Source organism: Aquila chrysaetos, chromosome 13, assembly GCF_900496995.4.
Source record: "Aquila chrysaetos chrysaetos chromosome 13, bAquChr1.4, whole genome shotgun sequence".
Taxonomy (NCBI): domain Eukaryota; kingdom Metazoa; phylum Chordata; class Aves; order Accipitriformes; family Accipitridae; genus Aquila; species Aquila chrysaetos.
The window spans coordinates 38,084,496-38,105,459 of record NC_044016.1 but is presented as its reverse complement, the minus strand read 5'-3'; the positions used below and the strand labels follow the sequence as shown (position 1 = coordinate 38,105,459).

General features: G+C 49.7%; 1 protein-coding gene across 1 annotated transcript in view; it reads left to right on the top strand.

The window, feature by feature from the left end:
- Positions 1-20,964, top strand: part of BIN3 (bridging integrator 3) — a 44,434-nt gene that overhangs the window by 4,394 nt on the left and 19,076 nt on the right. The window contains exons 2-6 of the mRNA XM_030035375.2: positions 6,635-6,683; positions 13,667-13,707; positions 14,326-14,387; positions 18,425-18,561; positions 18,904-18,944. Of these exons, the coding sequence (XP_029891235.1) occupies positions 6,635-6,683; positions 13,667-13,707; positions 14,326-14,387; positions 18,425-18,561; positions 18,904-18,944 (330 nt within the window). The remainder of the gene's footprint in view (positions 1-6,634; positions 6,684-13,666; positions 13,708-14,325; positions 14,388-18,424; positions 18,562-18,903; positions 18,945-20,964) is intronic.

Here is a 20,964-nt window from a genome sequence, read left to right as displayed (position 1 = left end):
CAGTGAATCAATATTGATGTTTTTTGGAGCCCAAATCGCAGTCCTGTTGTGGTCAATGGCAACGCTCCCCCTTCTCTCCGGGTTTCAACGATACTGGGATTTGAAGATGAGCGCGGGATAAAATTAGATTGGATGAAGCAACTGGATACCAAAGCGGTGAGCGAGGCGCGCGCAGCTCCCAAACACCTCCCTGCACAGCGCTGCCGCATGTAGCACCCGTGCAAGGCGGTTTGCACATCCCAAAGGTATTATCGCAGCGAAACCGAAACACTGGTGTGCCCTCTGCAAGGCAGGCAGCGCCGGCACCTCGGCTGGACGCCGCATCTCCCGGGGTGGAGCAGCCAGCGAGAGCTGTGCACCGCGTCCTCTGCCGTGGTGGGGGATCGCAGCGCCCGGCGTGGTCCTCGGAGTGCGATTAGCACGTGGTTATTTCCTAATTATTATTTTTTCCGCCTTCTTTGTACAGGTAGCTAAAAAACAGTGTTATAGTTGAGCCACAACCGTGTTTCACAACCATGCTTAAAATGGATATTTTTGTAGCATAGTCAGGGCCTAAAACAGCCTTGCAAAATTCTGCTCGCCCACGCGCCTGGCGTGAGTAATTTTCTTTTGATGGGTGAGTAAAATATCATTATTTTTTTCATGCTCATCTTGGAATGGGTGGGAGAGTAGATTCTGACATTATTTTTGATTTGCTTAACACTGACACCGCGCTTGGCTCTGTGCAAGATGCAGAGATACGAGCAGCCCCTGCTCTGAAGAGCTTGCCGTCTGCGGGCACACCTCTGCTGCCGAAGTTGAGGAAGGTGCCTTGTTCCCCGGCCTGACCTAAACCAACATAAAATGGACGTTTACATCTTTTTGCCTTCTCCCCTGCTGCAGGGGCTCACCCTGACATCCATTGGTGGCTTAATGCCTGCAAGTTCATAGGGACGGGGCTGAAACGCAGGCGGGAGCGCACGCCTGTGGAGATGGATGCATTTATTTCCGAGGGACCGTATCCCCGCATCGCTCCTCTCCCTGCGTCTTGCCACCCCGTGACCTCCCCTCTTGTCTCCACTGAAGAGAAAACCCAAACCAGAATTTGGCGCAGAGTCTCCCTCGACATAAGCTGTTTGTGATCCGTTTGAATAATTTTTTCCTTTTTTTGCCTTCGCGCTGTGTTTGGAGCGGTTGCTATGAGTTCCTGCGAGGTGGGGGGAGTGGGGTGGGACGGTGCATGCAGTTTCCATGGACACGATGTAGTACAGCGAGGCATCCGGAGCGATGCTTGAGATTAATGCCTAACCCGCGTCTGCCTTTGTGCCTTTCTCACCTGGGCAGGGCTGGGATCCCCCCCTGGCTCTGGGGTAGCCAGCGCGGCCACGGATTTGCAGCTTTTGACGATTTTTAGGAAGCCCAAAGTCATGAGACCCATGGTCCAGGTGCCCAGGGTCGGTGTTCTTGGCGTGCATGTGCGTAGCACCACGCGTCCTGCCAGCCTTTGCCACGTTGCCTCTCCTCGGGTCCTGTGCAGGCTGTCTTCAGCACTTGTTAGGACTCAGGAACACTAATGAGATAATTACTCCTGCTTCAGCAGCTACTGATGGTGGTCGCAGCTGCCCTCGAACTTCCCTTCCAGGGTGCCCTGGCTTTCCCGTATCACACCATGGAAATCTCCTTTCCCAACAGTGATGTCTTGTAATGATGCTTTCCTGAGTGCAGAAGGCACGGCATGGGGAGGAGAAGCACCCTCCAGCCATGGAGATGCTCGCTCAAATTCACTTGATAATGGCAATGAGAAAGTGAAAGTTACTACCTCCACGTTCGCATCCTTCCTTGTTCGCATCCTTCCTTGGATGCTCCCAACTTTCCTGTTGATGTTTGCAGGAGCGCTTTGATCTCTCCTGGGTAGCAGCTAGTCCCATGAACAGAGCAGGTCTCCCGGCTGCAATTACACCTCGAGCCGAGTCCTCTCCCAAAGCAGGAGCTTGGCACAGGCCAGGCGAAGGGAAGGACTTGCCACCGAGCAGAGCAGGGCTTGGGGAAGGGCCCCGGACTGTTGCAGGGGGAGTTTCTGGGGTAGCTTAGGGCCAGTTTTTGGCTGGATCAGGTTTAAATGGATGGTTTTGTAGAAGCCCTCGGCATGCCATGTGCCAAAATCTTTGGGAAGACTGGCTTCGGTGGGTTGGGGTCACCTCTCGCAGCGCGGGAGGCTGGGTGTCGTCCTCCTGGCTGCACACAGAGAGAGGTTTCTTTCCGGTGAAAGAATTGAGATTTTTGGTGGCAATTCAAAGAGTGAAAAGCTCTGGCAGAAGTCCAGGCTGCGCTGGCTTGCTGGTGCTTGGGGTTTCGATGCAAAAAAAAAAAAAAAAAAAAAAGCCCTGAAACTTTCCACGGGAAGCGGGCACTTTTCACAAAACATGAATTTAGTTGGCAGTCTGACGGTAGTGGTGTTACTGATAAAAACCAGTCATTACCACCAGTTCATACCGCACCAAGACCTGCAGGTCCCTGGCAAACGCTGCCCACATCCACCACTGCCTGTGGCAGAAATACTGATTTTGATGGTGCACGGTCGCCAGAGACTTGGCGTCACTCTTCCTAAGTGTCTGGGTAATTAACCTCCAGAAAGCGGTGTAAGCGAGCACATTGCCCCGGCCTCAGTTCTCCCTGCCCTTTCCCTCAAGTGCTGCTTGTCCGTCTGTCCATCCATCCTTCCCTCCCCAGCCCCTGGTTCGGCAGCAAGCGGCTTGGCATCCCCAGGGGCAGCGGCTTATCAGCTGTGGGTGAAAATGCTTTGTGCTTATCCCTTGCTTATCTGCACAGGGTCTTCTGGGGCCTGATTAGGGGTTGCAAAGCGATGTTCAGACGAAAGGTGCTACGGGGGAAAGGGTTGCATCCACAGATTATTTATCCCCTGCGCACGCTCCGAACGCCGGCCAGGCTTCCCAGCCTCCCCACCGCCTGCTCTGGACCGGGGATGGTGCCAAGGTTTGATGTCCTGCTCGGTCCAACGTGGCAAAAGGACCATCGCCTCCCTAAATTAGCAATGATTTAGTCTGATTCACGCTGGCAATTCCTGCGTGCCTTCGTTTCAGGGGACTGGCGGAGAGTGGGAGGGGGAGCTACATGTTTTAAACTCCAGCTCCCTGCAGACCTCATTGAGCTGTATTCCCCCCCTGCCTGCGAGGTTTGTTTGCAACTCTCCTGTGCATCCAGAGGAGAATTAGCTGCTTTGGTGTGTGGCCCTGGGTTTGCACATGGAAAAGCCAAGTAAATATATGACATTGCTGGGGAAACTTCAGAGAAAATTAGCCACAGCTTCTCCCACCTTCCCCTCCCTGGGGTTCCTGAGCATCCCCGAGTAGAAGCTTGCAGGATTCTCTCCACCCACACTTTTTTTCCTACTTTAAGCTCTTCCCACCCTCTCCCTGCAGTGCTTCGCCCTCCTTCCTCCCAGCTGAACCCCACTGCTTTCCCAAACTCCTGGCGACCTCCCCGGGTGGGGTGCGGGTGGCCGGTCGGGGCCAGGGGCCGGGATGCTCCCCCAGCCCTGCGGCGCGGGGGGGACCGGGGTGGGAACGCTCCGGCAGTGACTCAGCGCGCTCGCGCTCTTCAGGAACAGGATTTCAAGGGATTTCACACCCCAAACACAACCCCAGCTTTCTCTCGCTCAGCAGAAATGAGAGATCAAAAAAAAATGCACCGATTCTGGTTTTCCTTCGGTGTATATAGACCTGTGCTCAGCTTTTAAGGTAACGGTGATAACCGTGCTACGCCGGTAATCCATGGCAGCGAAAGATCCCATTTCTCTCCAACTTGTTTGCATTGTGCCCACCATACATTTTCAAAACAGAATAAAACACCCAACGGCTCTTAATTTTTAAGCAAATGGTTGTAACGTTGCTGTGTCAGGCGCATGATGTCCCTCCCCATTTTGCAGACTGGGACGCCAACTCATGGAGGGACAAAAATTCTCAGTGCCAGCAGCAGCTTGCCGTTGTGTTTTGAGGCGCGGGGTATCCATTTGTTTTAAAAGCTCAGATAAGATCCATACCTCTCATCTTTTTTATTCCTTACTGCTTTTGTTCCTGCTTATGCATCTTCCCCCCCCCCGCCGCCCTGAACCATATTGAAAGGCAAAGATTCAGAAACCAGGAAGATTATCTCAAATTGTAAAATAGCAACAAAAAAAAAATAATTGGTGAATAGACATTACTTGCACGGGGTTATTTTTTAGAGGTTTTACCGAGACAGACATAATTAGCCAACTGATATCATGATGCTAATAGAGATATTTACTGCTTCAGAGTGTATTTGCAGTGTTGTGAAGCGCTCCAGTGACTTTCTTTTGTTTTGGAAGAAAGTAACTGGGATTTTTTTTTTTCCCCTTCCCCTCTGTGGTGCAGCAGAGATGGGGGACAGGACGGGACGGGACCCCTGTGCTCCCCACTGCCTTCCCCTTGGCTGCTCCCTGCGCTGCCAGCTCGATGGCACCCGATGGCTTTGCCCTGCCCCTTCCCTGAATCTTTTATTACCAGAATTGCCTTGATTTAACCCAGCTTGCTGGTGGACAAAGACAGTCGGGATTGCTTCTCTAAATAACCCCCTTTGGCAGGGCTGGCCGGACAAGGGAGAGGGAAAGGTTGTGCACAGGTAATGCTTTAATCGCCCTTTTAATTGTGCTTTCCCGCTAGGAACCAGCCTAGCTCCAGCTTGAACCCTGTGCTTGCTCCCACGCTGCCGGAGATTGCCCAGCAGCCGCCATGGCTTGTTGTGCAAGCTGGTTTTTCTTGGGGTAACTCACTCCCCTGGGTAAAGACCACATCTTTTTCTCCTCCTTCCACCAAGATAGGTTGATGCCATCACTTCCAAAAACATCGAGTGACGGCACCTGGCTGCAGATGGGACAGCCTGTGCCTGCGAGAGTAAGGGAGGTGCCTCATTTTAGTTTATATTTGACCCATGGAGGAAAACACAAAGAAAAAATGCTTATTTTTTTTGCTTTCTTCCTGTAAGGCACCACACACCCAGTTATTGAAAGGGTAATTATACACCAGACGAGTGTTTGTTTATAAAAGAAGTGTGATTCACGGTTGCCAGGCCTGCCACAGGAGCTGGAAAGGGTTAACAACCTAAAATTATATTGGTCCAACCGGAGAACCATAAACAGGAAGTTCTCCAGAAAAATTTAAATTTAAACCTGGTGACTCAGGTTGGCTTGTGCTCCCTGAGCTGCTCGGGAGGTACGCATGGGTTGCAGCCCTGGTTTATTACCGGTGGCTAATTACACTGTTGGTTCGAAAACAGCGGCAAAGATGGGCAGAAGCAAGGCCGGGAGGGATCAGGTTGTTGGATAATCTTGGTTTTCCTTCATCCATGTGAATGGCGAGTTGCTTCGTCTGAAGCACTTTCTCCCATCGTGTGGTGTTGCTCATAACTGGGTTTTACAGCACGTTATGCTAATAAAAATGTTTTCTGGGGTTCCAGTTGTCCGATTGAGCGGTGTTATAGCAGCACCGGTGCAGGGGAACTTGTAAGTAAAGCTGATGAGAAGCAAACGGAGAACCAGCCACATGTTTGCTGCCCAGCAGTGAGAAAAGCCAGCTGGGGAGGCAATGTGAGCAGCGGCCAAGCCAGAGTCCTAAAATGCATGTTACTAGCTTAGGCTTTGGGTAGCAGTGTGAGAATTTGGACTGGTCCAAGAGAGGACTCAGGCACCTTCCCAAGAAGCGGTTGGTGCAGATTAGGGATGGGATGCCAGTGCCACTGAGCTATAGGCACGCTCTAGGTGAGGCGTCTCTGGGAAAAGATACTTGCATTTCATCATGAGACCAATTTTTTCTTTCTAGTTAAAGCAGTATGATGCAGAAAACGTTGGGAGATTTTGGGTGAGATGCTTTAACCAAGCAGCACCTCTTTAACTTAATTAAATACATTGAAAACAGCAGTTGAATTCCTGGATTTTTATTATACTGATAGGTGAAAGAAATCCAATTATTTTCAGGATGGCTGTGCGGCTGTAACCATCTGACCCAGCCACCCTTACATATGTTGTGTAATTTATTTTGAGTACTCTTCACCTTTGAGCTAGCTCGCGTGGGGAAAATCATTCAGGTAACCCAGTTTTTACTAGCAACCATATTACAGATTTTAAGAATGAAGGCTGCTCTGCTGGCAGGTGAGCCGCTCCTACAGCTGTTGTATCAGAGAAATCCTTTGAAGCAGCTCACAGCTCCAGACACTCGGGTTGTTACTTTTTTTAATATCCTCTTTCTAAATATTTACAGGGTTTGGTTTTTTTTTTTTTTTAATTTTTTTTTTTCCTCCCCTTCAGATTTGTTTTTAAACATAGCGTGTTCTTCAGCCGTTATTTTGCCAAGGAATGCCTGGAGTATCCATTGCACTGATTTGCCTTACTAGAACGGTGGGAGGGTGGGGAAAAGAGCCTGCTGCGGCTGCAGATGGAGGCGCTGACCTTGGGGGAGTCACCGGCTCTCGGGGGGGGGACACGCTTCATGGAAGGGGGTGCCGCTGCCCCGGGACAAGCCCTGCTCACCCCAAAACCCATCACCAAGGACGAGACCTGCGGGGCTGGGCTGTTTGAGGCCAGTATCGCTTGCTCACACGTTCCCTCTTCTCTCTTTTCCAGGATACCGTTCAAGATCGGGCAGCCCAAGAAACAGATTGTACCCAAGACAGTGAGTAAACCAGTTCCCCCTTTTTAGATCCAGCCTTTGATCATGTGGCTGATGAGTCAAGCCGGCACTTTGACTCGTCCCATTTTGCGAGCGTGTGCGTGTGCGCGCGCGTGGGAGGGAGATGTGAGCGAGCAGAACCTGTTGCCGCGTGTGACCAGCGCTCGGTTCCTCGTGCGAGGAGTGAGGGGGAGCCCCAACCAGGGAGAGTATTTTGGTTTGGGATCTGTTTCTTTTTTTTTTGGGGGGGGGGGGGGGTGGTGAGGGGAAGAGCTCTTTTGGTCTGGCACAGTTTTCCTCGGAGATGGCTGAACGGGCTTCCTTCCTTCCTTCCTTCTTTCAGCAATGGCTTGTTTGTTCATCCTTTCTGAGCAGATGGAGGAGGAGGAGTGGTTCAGATCGCTGAATATAACTGTTTCCAAAGAAAGGCTTATAAGCTGAGATGCTTAGTGCTCAGGCGTGAATTAATTTGTGCTGCACAGCATTTGCTTTAAAAGCAAATTAAAAAAGCATTTTGTATTCTCGTGTATTTGAGACTCCTATCCCAAGTGCTGTTGCTTGCAGCTGGCTGTGGTATTTTCCCTTCTTAAGCAGATGGTCTTTGCCTTTGTCCTGTGCAAAAAAAGCTGTGGCACCTCACAGTAGCTGTCCCTGAAAACTAACCTGCATACCTGCTCTAAAATAAGTGCCCCGACAGCGAGCACGGTGGAGACCTTGTCTTTATAACGGCATTGGTGACCTAATCCCTTGAACAGGCTAACATCTCTGATCCTTCCTCTCTGGGACACTCATCGCGGCTAATTCCTCAGGATGCGTGGGCACTCGTGTTTACGGGGCAGTTTCTCCTTGGGACATGACATTTTCCCCTGGAGGCAGAGGGCTAATTCTGCCACTCCCTTTATGGCTTGATTGTCATGTTTTATTTTAAAGGATTTGGTAGTTGTCTGCTGCCGTAGAGCAGCAATTTTCTGTAACGGCTCCAAACTGTCAGTACAAAATTTAAGCCAGGCAGGCAATGAAGACAACGACTGATAAAATTCCTCAATGGTTTTTGCATCTCTTCAGCCACCCTTTTTCCAGGGGCTGGCGACCAGCCGGCGGAAGGAGCTGCTCTCTGTGGTCCCCCAGGAAAGGCAGTCTACCAGCCTCAGGTCTTCACACCCATTCCCGTTCATTTCAGGAGACCCCACGTTGCCTTGCCCCGTGAGATTTTGCCTCTCGTCCCCTTTACCGGTGTTTCCAACACCGGTGTCCTTCCAGGCTCTTGCAAGAACCAACTGCTCTGCAGCTCTGGGTGTCTTGACCGGCCTTCTTGGACACCTCCATCTCACCCATTCTCAGATCCAAGTTGACTATATTTTTTTCTCTTGCCAGCACTTGCTGATTTCCCTCTGCTCCTGCTGCTTTTGCTGTTGCAAGAGGTTTGTCTGAGAGACCTTGTCTCCCCTGTGCTGTGCTCCATTGCTGCTGAAATCAGCCATCCCCGAGTGGCGGCAGGAGCTTGGGGTCCATGCAGATGAACGATTGCACCTTTGAGAGCTTGCCTTCCCCTGGGCTGCTGGTATATGCTCTTCTGAGGCAGTTGGCAGGCATTGCTTATATATATGTGTGTGTGTGTGTGTATTAAATAGAACAGCTCAGAATATCCGGCAGGCAGAGGTTTATTCAGCAGCCTGAGTGTTTCCAGGCCTTTTCCCTTTCCTTCCTTGCTTCCTTCCTTCCTTCCCCCTCTTCCTTAGCTCCCCCAAGAAGAACAACAAGTTCTTGTGTCAACGACTCCGTAGCTCAGAGTCGGATGTCGATTTTTAAATGGCTTCCACTTGCCGTGTGTTGATGATGATGATACTTTCCAGGCAGCAGATACGTGGAAAGCAGAAAACAGGAAGCCCAAAGCCTTGCAACCTCACAGTAAGTGTAAAGTGCAGCTCTTCAAAGAAGAACAAATGGCAGGAAACCACCGATCTCCCCTGGGAGCGAGAGGCGTTCAGCATCATGGTGTGGAAGCGATGGGGCTGCTTTGTAGCTTTAGCGAGCTCGAGGCCCCCAACTTTACCTCCCAGTTGCAAGCTGAGACGCTCCATCTGTGCGGGCTTTTGGGAACAGCGGTAGCAGCCGAGGTCTGTGATATTCCAGATGTTGGCCTCTGGAGCCCGCTGCAGGAAGTGGGGAAGGTGTGGCATCTCCAAGGCTGCATCCCAAGCCGATCAGAAGGGAAGTGGTTGCGGGTAGAGGATCTCCCACTCGCAGAGATTGGACCACAAAAGAGGAGGGGAGGGAGGAAAAAAAAAAAAAGCATTTGTTAGGATCTAACTTATTTGGCTCTCCATGAGGCATGTAACTCGAGTGCAGGAAAGGGGAGAATCGCTCTGCCGAGAGAGGCTTAGCTCGCCAACGGACCTTTTTTCTTTTCTTGATGAAGCGATGCTGGGGCCGGTGTCAAATCTAGGCCGGCAGTAGTACTGAAAAGCAATTTGCCTAGGCTGCAGAGGGAATTAGTCATGACTCCCTATGCCCACTCGCTTCTGATCCTTTGAAGAAGGGCATGGTGTCAGCCACAGTTTAGCTCTTCAGGTAGAAGGAAACCCCTGTAGAAAATATCGGCTGGTGAACTGAAGTGATCTCCCACCCCCCAGACATGCCTCTGCTTTGTTTCCACCTTAACCTGGGCAAATCCAATTCCAGACAGCATAATCTCTCCCCTCCTCTCCCCTGAAAAGAGCAGCTGTCACCGGGCTTGCCGAGAGGCCAGGAGCCGGGTGGGAGGATCTAATGCGCAGAGAGGACCTGCTGTCAGCGGAGCTGCAGAGGACACAGTAACACAGCCCAATTAAACTAATGCCCAGTGATAGGAGTTAAACCTGTTAGAATTATATCTCTCTACAGAATGTTTATTGCTCAAATCCGATGCTGCGATGAAGCCTCTTACGGCAGAGATGTTCTTCCCTCCCCCAGGACAACTTCGGTCCAAGCAGAGGTTACGCTGGAACCAGAGCTTGTAGTTGTCTTCCGAGCTCTCTCGCAGCTCCAGCTTGCTGAAGTTCATCTGCGTCACCCCGAGGTTGTACCCTGCTCTTCACTGGGGCTTGGGTTATCCGAGCTGGCAGGTAGCCGGGAAGAAGAGCCAGCCGTGCATCCCCACGGGGCGCGGAGCCAGGTCGGCAGCCGGGGGAGTCAGCCGGCTCTTGGGATGGGGCAACCCAGCGCACAGCCCCTTCACGTCACCCAGGTTTTACCCCTTCCTCCCTCCCTGCCTCCCTCGGCAGCGCTCTGGCCTGGGCTGACTCAGACGGCTCGCCTTCCTCCTCCTCGCTGGCTAACCTTGGGTGAGTCAGCTTGGCAGGGAGCGGAGACCTGAGCTGTGGGCCTGCACGCCTGCCAAACCTCCCTTCCTTGACTCATCCCAGCAGCTCTGCCTTCCCCAGGGATGTCGGACGGAGGAGCTCCATGAGCAGGAGGATTCCACTGCAGCTGCCGGCCGACAGCGCCTTTCCATTGGGCTCCACCAGCGAGCTGGAAATCCCAAAATAACGGAGTAAATGTCGCAGAAATGGTGGGGTGAAATCAAGTGACGCCAGTTAAATAGTTTTACTCATTTTCACTCTCTTCCTTCAATCTTCAGCGGGACGTAACTGGTCTCTGCTGTTTGGAGGTGCATCCTTTTTCCCTTTTAGCGTGCCGCCTAAGCAGCCTTTCTTGAAAGCTTCCTGGCTAGATGGGGGTTTGGAGAGTTTGCTGGGTGGCGAAGCCTGTGAAGTCCCAGATACACCTGCACTCTGCAGTGTGGCTTTGGCTCAGGGCTCTGCTGTGGGACGCGGAACAAATATTCACCTGCATTACTTGCCTTGAATCTCCTCTTCCTTGATGGGATGGCAAAAGCTCAGCAGAAGTTCCAGGTTATAGCAGAATTTCTGGCCTAATTATATGGGTTTCTTTTTTTTGGAGAGGAGGGAGGAGGAAGCATATGCTTTCCTCTTTTTCCCAAGACCCACGAAGATGCTGAGACCACTGGAACATGTAGAAATCAGCTAGTCCTCCTCCAGGAAAAGAAATAAACCTCAGGGGAATAAGAAGGTTCATCACAGTCCCTTATTTCCATCTCTTTGTAGTATTGGCTTTGGTCTTGCTTTGTTGCCTTGTAACCATGGTGTCGATTATGATATTGCCCTTAAAGCAGGAGGGATGTTTATCGCAGGTGGAAGGCCCAGTGTTTGCAAACAAAAATAACTGGGTGAAAAAGAAGAATGTCGTTTTATTTCAATGCTTTTAAGAACTCGTCGTTCTTTATGTAGATTTAAATAAAAACCCAGAGACAAGCAATCTTGCATTAACTAGCCCGAATGCCTAGAAGAAAAAGCGTTCAATACAGAAATACATTTTGATTTTGAGTTTTCAGAAGGAGGCTGCAGAGAAGTGGGATTATTTTAATATTATGGAAACTTCCCTTCAGGATATTGTAATTTTCTTGCCTGTACTTCTTGTTCTCGTTACTCTTAACGTGATAATCCTATCCATAGCCTTTTGCCGTAAGTGTTGGGTATGTGTGGCCATTGATGATAGCTACTGCGAGCGGGAATTACTGTGTACTCTGCAAAATGTACTTGGCTTGCTCTCAGCTTGTCCTCCTTGCACGCCTCTGATCCACCGGTCGCTGCCGCCTGTAAATCTGCACGGTGGGAGCACGTGAGAGCAGGTCTTCTCTGCCTAGTGCATGGGGACCCTGCTTCTCACTGCTTGTGTCGTATATCTGGGCTCCTGCGATGCAAATGAGAGCAGCGATGACTGGGAGGGCTACATCAGCCTGCAGACTGTGATGACTGGTAGCCAGTTGCTACTGTGGGCGTGAAAAATAAGAGCAATCCTTGGGCAGCTGTCTCTGCATAGATGGCACTGGAGACGTGAGTCAGGCTGGGCAGCTGAAGTGCTGCCTTGTAGATTCACCTCGATCGTATGTAGAAAGTGCACAGGCAGACTGGGTTGGGTGTTTCGGGGAAGCTTGGAAGCCCTGGAAGATTTGGAGGTTCACATCACCCGGAGGGTCGCAGGGTGGGGAAGTTTTGCCTTCTTTTGTATCCATTAGGTAACGATGCCTTTTGCTCATCTCTGCTCATTGCACAGTAATGGGGGAATCGAACAGCAAAAAGGAAGGGGCAGATGCCGTGAATCTTTGCAGGTAGTTTCATTTCATGGCCAAAACCTCCGGTTCTCGGAGGCACTGACTGCTGAGCAGACACAAGGATGAGCCTCCCGAACACGGAGAGGGCCGGAGCTCCATGCCAGGGGAAGCATACCACCAGCCTTCAAAGGACATATTTTTGAGTCGTGCCCGACCCTTTCTGGTTTGCAACCAAAACAATTCACACATAAGGCATATAAATAGAGCGCAATACTCCCTGGTTATTTTAGCAGCCGGAACAGCCATAGAAATCGAGGGTGATTTTTACTATGTGCTGGTTACCTGACCTCCAGGCACCAGCTGCTGCGGATTTCTGCAGAACTGTGAACCAGGCAGAAGTCGTGTGAGCTGCCCCCACACTGCTCCATGCCTGTTCTCCAGCGACCATTTTTAGCAGCACGAAAGGGAGTTGGAGCTCGGTGGAGGCTTTTCATCGGCAGGGTGAGCCAGCATGCATCCCCCGGATGGTGGGAGCTGATGGTGTGGACAGCTGTCCACTGGGGATGGGGCTGAAACTCGGCACGCTCGCTGCGCCGGTCACCGGCTGCCTTCAGATCAGGCTGGTCACATCGCTGCGGAGTTCCAGTGTATCTGAAAGCGCGGACCAAAAAGATGTTTAGAAAAGGTTTCAAGAAAACCGGGATTACTGGGCTCCGTCTTAAAATACTGGTCTTTTAATAGCAGTGTTGATTGAAAAGCAAATGTCCCTATTAAGCGTTCTGGTTTCACATAATGCTGTTACATCAAGCCTGGGTTTGAAATCCTGAGGACAGCATGAAGATTTGGAACAAACCTTTGGATCCTTCTAGTCCTGGCTGCTTGCAACAGTTAGCATTTCCTTAATAGCATGGTAGCTTGACAACACAAATGAACCCAATTTTGATCCCATGACAACAAAAGCGCATGTATTTACTCTTGGCTGGTCAATTGAAATCCATTCGCTTATTTGGTCGACGAGGTGTGGAATGACTGTTTAAGTGTGTGTTAAAACAGTCAGCATGGAAGGAAAGTTCCTTAAAATATCTTGTATCACTGGAGATTTGCTGCCAGATAGCAAGTAGGAGGAAGCAGTCATTGATGTAGCATTGGGAGAAGGCTGTTCTTTAGCTCTGCGCTCTTCGCCAGCCCAGGTTTCTCCTCCTTTTGCGAGGTGTCACAGTCCGCTTGGACAGCTGCTCCAGCTGAAGTATTTCATCGGAGGGAGCTATTGCAGGAGTAAGGAGCGTAGCAAGGGGGCAAATATTATGGAGACTGGAGGGCTTAGTATTGGCTTGAGGGGTTTGCGGGGAGAAAAACCATCCTGTTGAGGATGGGGAAGGAGAGAGCGGCTGGGTGGGGCTCTGGCAGCCAGCCACGGGCAGACCCACCGCAGGGCTCCTTTACGGTACGCTGCTGGAGGAGAAGCAGCTCCTCAGCTTCTGGGACAATCGTGCCTCTGGAAGAGAAAACGGGCTCGTCCCCCGCCAGCACCGAGCCGAGCTGTGGGCGCCTGTGTCAGTGCGTGCTAAGTTGCGATCTCTCTGCTTTTAAGGCATTCCCGTTTACTCTGTCAGCTTCCAATTCATGTGCTGGAGCACATCCTTGGAATGAGCTGACGCAGTTGGTGGCAGTGTCTTTTGCTCTGAGAGAGTCTAGAGGAAAAAAACCCAAGACTTCATTTACTTTTGAAGTGTAACTCCCATTATAGCTGCAGCTTATGCTTGCCTGGGTTCACGTAGGCATTTCCTGAGGACAAGTTTCCCTGCACAGGTAGTTGCCACTCCAGGCTCTGCTGCAGTACCTTTGAGCTGATTTCCATCTCTTCTTTCCACAGGTGGAGAGAGACTTTGAAAGGGAATATGGAAAGCTTCAGCAGTAAGTATCAACCACACTGGTAAAACAGGAACAGTAGCATACTTCTCTGTTGTGCCCTCTTACTGCGTCTTCCCAGGACATTTTAGCCAGTTTTGCTCTTCCCAGCAAATCGCTCACTGCCCTGTAATTTCTAATTCTTCAGAGTTTCTCTGGTGGCTGGGTGTTCAAAGGTGTCCTAAGAAGTATTTGCAGTGGGGTTGAGGTTTGCAGATTATGGCAGCTCTAAAGTAAAGAGTGTAAAATTGCCAGAAAACTGTGGGGTTACCGAACAGCTCAACACGTCTGAGGGCAAATATTGGTTTTACCGTACTGACTGTGTCGCATAAGCTCACACTTATCATCTGGAAGCATTTGGCTTTACCATTTGTGGTAAGTGTGAGGACTTAAGAAAATATGTGACTTTGAATAAGAGATCACAAACTTGAAAAGGTTGAAAACCATCTGAAAACAACCAGAAAAGGTTGAGCAGCACTGAACTTCATAGAGCCTTGCCTGGATATTTTTAACTCATAACAGAAGCCAGCATATTCAGCCCGTAAATGATTTGTTGCACGTATGATACACTTCGGTTTGTTTCTTTCCAAGATTCAGACTTTGCCTTGTTCTCCCATCTTTCAGATTGGAAGATCAGACCAAAAAACTTCAGAAGGATATGAAGAAAAGCACAGATGCAGACTTGGGTATGTAACTGTAGGATACATAGACTGTGAACTTGGCCACAAAGAGATGAAGTGACTTTCTCAAGATCACATGAGTAATCTGTGACAAGTCTGGAAAACAAATCTAGATCTCAGTCCCACTCAGTTTGCTTAGTTACAAGGCCATCTGCATGAGGGCTGCTGAGCAGTATCTCAACCAAGGGAACAGAAAGTATGTTACGGGCTTAGTCCCTATCTCTTGAGCTGTGGCTTGCTGTGTGGCCTTGGACAAGTCACTTTCTTTGCCTCAGTTTCTGCAGCCGAAAAAAAGGAGTAATTATTCCAGTTCTCATGTTCGACAGGCAGGAGCAGTCTCCAGCTGAGCCTATTGTGTCGAGCAGTGCATATTCACCTACTTCAGTCGAGGGCATCTTATGCAATCTGAAGCCCAGGGAAGGTGGGACGAGGCTTTGGGGGGGTCTGCAGAGCACCACGTAGGCATTGCTGTACGTGTTTCACGTACGAACTGCTGACCTAGCAGCTCTCATTCAGGAATAACCCTGCTCGTTCCCTTGGTGGCTGCTTGCCTTGGCTTGACCTCGTGGCAGTGGGCGATGTAGGAAGCAATAAACAAGTCATCTCTGCGTGTACCGCCGCAGCTGCCTGCTGCTGCCTGCGCGGGGTGACATCTGCCCTGCAGGTGTCCTGTCCCAAGGCACGGCAGCCCCTGCCCGCTCCATTCATAGCTTCTCTAGTAGGAAACCGGTGTGACTGCGCCATGTGGCGCGGGCTTTAAACGAAGATGGGAGAGAGGAGATGGAGCGATCTGGTGGAGGGGAGCTGGGAGAAGTGGATTCGGTGGATGCCGGTTATTGAACCGAGCAGGGCAGCCTGCAGAAACATGCAGCAAAGAGCTGTTTTAAACACAGATGGCTTTTCTCAGCATGTGGTTTGGAGTAGTCCCTATTTGTACTGGGCCCCCACAGCTCCGGAGCCAAGGCAGATGCACCAGCGCAAACAGGTGTGGGCTGGACTGGTCCAACACTCATCTCGTGGGAGTTTGGTTCACAGAGGGGCAGGGGAGTGGGAAGGAGCCCCACCAGGCCCTTTGCCAGCGGGAGGGCTGGCAAATTTGGGGCTTCCCATGATACAGGCTCTCACCTGTGTGTATGTGTGTGTGCATGCTCGGATATTGCCAGACATAAACACAGATCCCGGCTCTTGCCTGCGTTCTCCTGCTGTTCCCAGCACAGCGCTGGCACATGCGTGTGCTTGCACAAGGAGAGTGGTGGGAAAGGCACCAGTAACCGGCGCTGCCAGGACTTCTTTCCAGGGTGAAAACTGCCCTTTCTGGGGACTCTGGTCATTGTCAGGGATCCTTGGTAAGTTTTTCCTTGTTAAGGATTCCCCTCCCCTCCCTTGCAGTGGGCGTTGTTTATATGGAGCATTTCAAGTCCCAGAGGAGCTGTGGGAGGACTTTCTTTTTCCGTTCTGCTACATGGCAGAGTCACAAATGAGCCTTGGCCAGATCCAGTAAGATCTGATTTCTCATTTAAAGGCATGAAATCATGAGTGTAAGGGAAGATTTTGAATGTGGTCTGGTGAGGGATGGGTGAAGGAAAAGGAGGTAGATCGGATCGAGCACTGAGGACTGCTTTCCTCACCTGGCAGTGCCCATTCCCGAGGGGAGATAGCTGTGCTTGCTCAGCCAACATCCAGCCCCCATATCCGACGAGGATGGCAGTGTATCAGCGTTGTTGTGTCCTCCTGAGTGTCTTATTTCTTCCACTGTACCTCTGTGCCGAGGGGGTTGATTATTCACTGCCTGCAAACACTCCCTAGCAAACTGGACCTGGTGGTTTGAGTCTCCACCTTCTGCCAAAAAAGACTCAGCTCAGAACAAGACCGATTCCTCAGTCTGCACGAAAATGTTCTTGCGAGGCTCGGCCGCTGCCCTGCCAGCTGCAGCAGCATGGCTGGGAACAGGGTATGGGTTATTAGCAGTGCTCTCTGTACTGTGGCAGAAGATCACTAACCCCCTTCCCCACCCTCTTTCCAAACAAAATATGATCTTAAGGAACAGGAGGATGTTCTTTAATGGGAGACAAAAGTTCTCCTTTTGAACTGAGGTGCAGGTGGATCACCGTGGCTCAGTTTTGCTCTCTGGAGCGTGTCTGGCTGTTCTCCACTACTTTTATCATGATTCAAACAAGCAGTGGCTCTCTAAAATCACTGCCTTTAATTGGAGTCGCATCCCGCATGCTTTATGAGCGAAGTGCAGTACAGACCCTCCTGAAGCCCACCCCGAGGGGCAGGCGATGCTCTCCTCTCCTCTCCCACGTCAGCAGTGTGCCTGTTGAGTTTGAAGAGGGGGTTCACCATCGAGCACGTGGAGGTGGGACCAGGGGATGCCCTCCCGAGGTCCCGGCTCCCTGCACACCAGTGGGGACACAGCATGTGCCGGCGTCCACAAAGCTGCCTTGAGAACCACGGAGCCCACCGTGGCTGCTTTTTCAGAGCCGTACAGGTGAGGTCGGTGATGCAGGGGAAGTGCCTGGCCCAAAGTCTTGCTGAATGTGCCTGAAAAAGCCCGGTTTCTGGCCTCCCGGCATAACCCCGCTGCTCGCAGCAGCTCCCCTTGCTGCAGTACACTTTCAGTCCTCTCCTTATGAAGGGAAACTAATTTTTCTTCCAGCTGAAGGAGTTCTGCCATTCTTAACTCCATCCCATTTTGGCACAAATCCTTCCTCAGATGTGGTCACACATATGGATTATATCCCATCTGTTTAAAGGTTTAAATGCCTAAACCCTTAATGTTTGGATAATAGACGGATACGGTAGCTTTGTTATTCCGTAGTTAGCGTCTCGTTCTGCATTGAGCTTCCCAGCTATTTAGCTTCTGAGCTCTCTGTATAATTGTGTGTAACCTTTAAATCAGAATGTTTAACCCCTTGATTTATGATCTTAAGCCCCATTATTCAGATGACTTTAACTTTTAATATCTGAGTGAGTACAGTAGGAGTCTTTCCAAAGCTCATCTGTAGCACGGCTCAAGCATCTGGCTTTCTGATCTTAAACTGGAATAACTTCCAGCAACAGTGCTGACGAAAAAGAACATTTTTTTTTAGTACCCATGACTTTTTTTTTCTTCTTTATTCCCATTTATATTGATGCTTGCCTTTTTATTAATCTTTTTTTCCATTCTGTACCTTAGCTATTTTTTTGCTCTTTTGTAGTGGTCCCTGATTTAATTTTCCCTTTGAAGACCACGTGTTTGGATAGGAAAAGAGATGTGTCTGATGGAAAACAAGCCAAAGTGCTCAGCAAGACAGGAACTGAAGCTCATCAGAGTGTGACCTGGTGTTTCTGGATTTCTTGGTGGCAGTCTCAGGGTCTGAAAAGACTTCAGCCTTTGCATTTTCCCCTGACTTGTGGGGTTGGTCTCCACAGGCAGAAAATTTAGGCTCATTGAGGGAAAGTGCTTAGCCAGCTTGTGTCTCTGCTGCTTGTGTAGTGCCTATTTTGAGAGTAAAAGAGAAACCTCATCTTCCAGTCCTGTCAGTCTGGTCCTTTTCCACCAGCACTAAATCCACTTCAAATATATATTTTTGTAAAGCCATTTGAAAGACTTAATGGACTGTGATTTTTCTCATTGTGGAAGAGCTGTAGTGAGACTGAGAGTGACACTTAATAGTCTGTCGAGAAAAGACATATAAAAAAAACACATCTACATTTTTTTAAGAGAACAGTGCTTTTGTTAGTCTGGTATTATTTCTGGCAACATCACAAGCTGTACATTGGAGTGGTTCAGACTTACTTATATAAAAACAGTTCTCTGGGTGTTTACGTGAATGAATTGGTGGCTCTTCCCTTCTTTTCTCTCAACCACCAGTGAATGTCTCCTGGAAAGTTGTGCTAACCCCCACCTCGGTGGCTGAAGTCCCCGATTTTTGCCCATGGTCGCCCTTTGCAGATGCAGGTGCCAGCCCTGGCAATGGGGGGGTGTGTGGCTGTCCCACCAGGCAGCCGCTGAGACCTGACCCTCTCTGCTTTCCTTTGCATGCTCCTGTTGCTCACAGCCATGTCCAAGTCGGCTGTCAAAATCTCTTCGGACCTCTTGTCTAACCCCTTGTGTGAACAGGAGCCCAGCTTTCTAGAGATGGTCACAGCCTTCGACACAGCGATGAAGAGGATGGACTCTTTCAACCAGGAGAAGGTGAATATGGGTTTGGCTGAAGAAGGGGAGACCAGGGTGTGCTGGGGTGCTGGTGGTATCTCGCCCTTCCAGACAGATCCTCCTTCCCTTTTTGTCATCATCTCCGAGATGCTTCCCACATGAGTTTCTCTATAATCTTACTCCTCTTCTGACTTTGGTTGTACTGGGGATTTCAGCTCATCCGGAGCACATGGGAGAAGTTTGCTATTTTTTGGTTAAGGGGCATTGTGGTTGTGCTCAGAAACCCACATCATTCTATGGTAGGCACCGTGCAAACATGTGTCGTGCAAACAGGCTTTTTCAACAAACCTGACATATTACCATCCCTTTTGCTTTCAACAGGTGAATCAGATCCAAAAGACAGTCATAGAGCCTTTGAAAAAGTAAGTACCAACATTGTCTTATGAGCCATATCGAGTGTTTGTCATAACCGTGTACTTCAGGGATGTGTATCATCAAAAGAGATGTTGTCAGGTTAGAAATCAGCCCTTCCTAAAGAGGTTATAGTTCACATCCCTGTGACAAAATGGCATCCTCCTTGCTTTACAGCTGGGGCGTGGAGAGGTAGGATGGTTTAGCTGAGTCCATACTCTTATTCTGTGGCAAGGGTGAAGACCGCTTGTGTCTTAGCCTGCCAGATGTCTTCAGCTGTACTCTAAAGAACACCTGAGATGAGTAATACTGAATGCATGAAAGCATTCAAGTTCTCTCCATTGATGCATTGGTTACTACCAACACCTTGCTCCAGCGGAAGGAGAAAAATCGGCTGGGGAGCTCCCCTGTGGGCAGCAGGCACGGACAGTGCCATCCAGCCCAGGGTGGTGAGTGGTTGGTTGTTTGAACAAAAGTTTCTTTCCTTTGCAAGTTTTCTAAATAAAAAAGTAGAAGCTTGCTGTTAGTGAAAGTTCTCTCGTGTTTATAAAGAATACATCCATGCAGGAAAGAAAGAGACGTTACAGAGCCATCGTAGCTAGACAGTGAGCAGGTGGGAAGTACGGACAGAAAAACACCAGCATCACCCATCCCCGGACTGGTAACTGATCCAGGACGGGATGTCTCAGACCCTGGAGAAAGTCTTGCAAAGCTCTGCAGGAAAAGCTTCAGACCATGCGTGGTCTGAAGGGCCAGTGTGGTGTGCACGTGGAGGGGAGCCCACTGCAGGGTCACGCCAAGAGCCACCCTGTCACCGGGAGGAGAGGTGGCAGGGAGCGTGCCGGAGCTGGACCTCGCTCCAAACTGTGCCCGTCCGCAGGTTGCACGGCTTGGAAATAAATTCTTATCGGAGAGTGAGAGCCGGAGCTGTTGACAGTATTGTTCTAGTAGCAGGTTTCCATATTTTCCTCCATTCCTTGCTAACTGGTGCCATACGGTGCGTCAGTACTCAGTCATGCCTCGGTACCATGGCAATTTTGTCACCTAGGTCTCATCTGGTGCAGTTCCCCTCTGTCTGCACAATTTCCACCGGCGTTAGCAGCCATTACCAGTGTCACAGGCTGTACCCCCTGAACATTTAAGGAGTGCTTCAGTTGCTCTACCAAATGTCTTCTGAAATCCTGAGATTTGCTATTTTGTTACAAGAACAGAGCAAGCGAGCGAAAATAAAATAAAATTACTTTAATATGACAGTAAGTGTTGCAAATTGCTGAATAACAATTTTAGTTTAGGTTTGACACAGGGTGGGTTTTTTTTTTTTTAAGTTGTTGTTTCTGCCCAAATCTGAGAGTAAAATCTCATATACCACTTAGTGCATGAGGTTACAGTGTGTTTCTATCTGGGGCATGTTTGGTGACTCAAGTTTTACCTTGGTCATCTATCCATGACCAGAAATTACTGATTATTAGGGAAAAGAAAAATGAAGAAAGAAAGAAAGAAAAAAAAAATCCCAGGCTTGTGCTGTGGAATTGTGTTGCTTATTATCTAGATTGTCCTCATGAAAGATACATTAACTTTTTCTTCCAGCATTCTGTTAAAATTGGAAGAAGGGCTTGTGTCTCTGAAATCTTTATGGTTTTTTTCCCCAAGTTGTGTTAGTTGATGAAATGAAAGATAATACCTTTCCCTGCAAACCTTGCCTTGTGTTTTAAACCCTGGGCAGTGTATGGGGCTGTTAATTAAAGACAATAAAGCCATTTCCACGTCAACGACGTCTTATTCTGCATTTATGCAGTGTTTAGCTGCTGGTCTAGATGCTGTTGTAGCACAGACGGTACAGAAGGGGAATAACCCTTTCCTGTTGCTTTAGGTTTGAGGCAGCTATGCAAGATCACGTTATATTATTCCTGTTGTAGGGAAACATGGGGGAAATAGCAGAGTCTTGCAGGACGTGGGGGCAGTTAGTTTGTTCCTCCTTGGCACCAGCACAGTGCCCGGGAATGCATCTCCTAAGGTGTAACGCTCGACTCA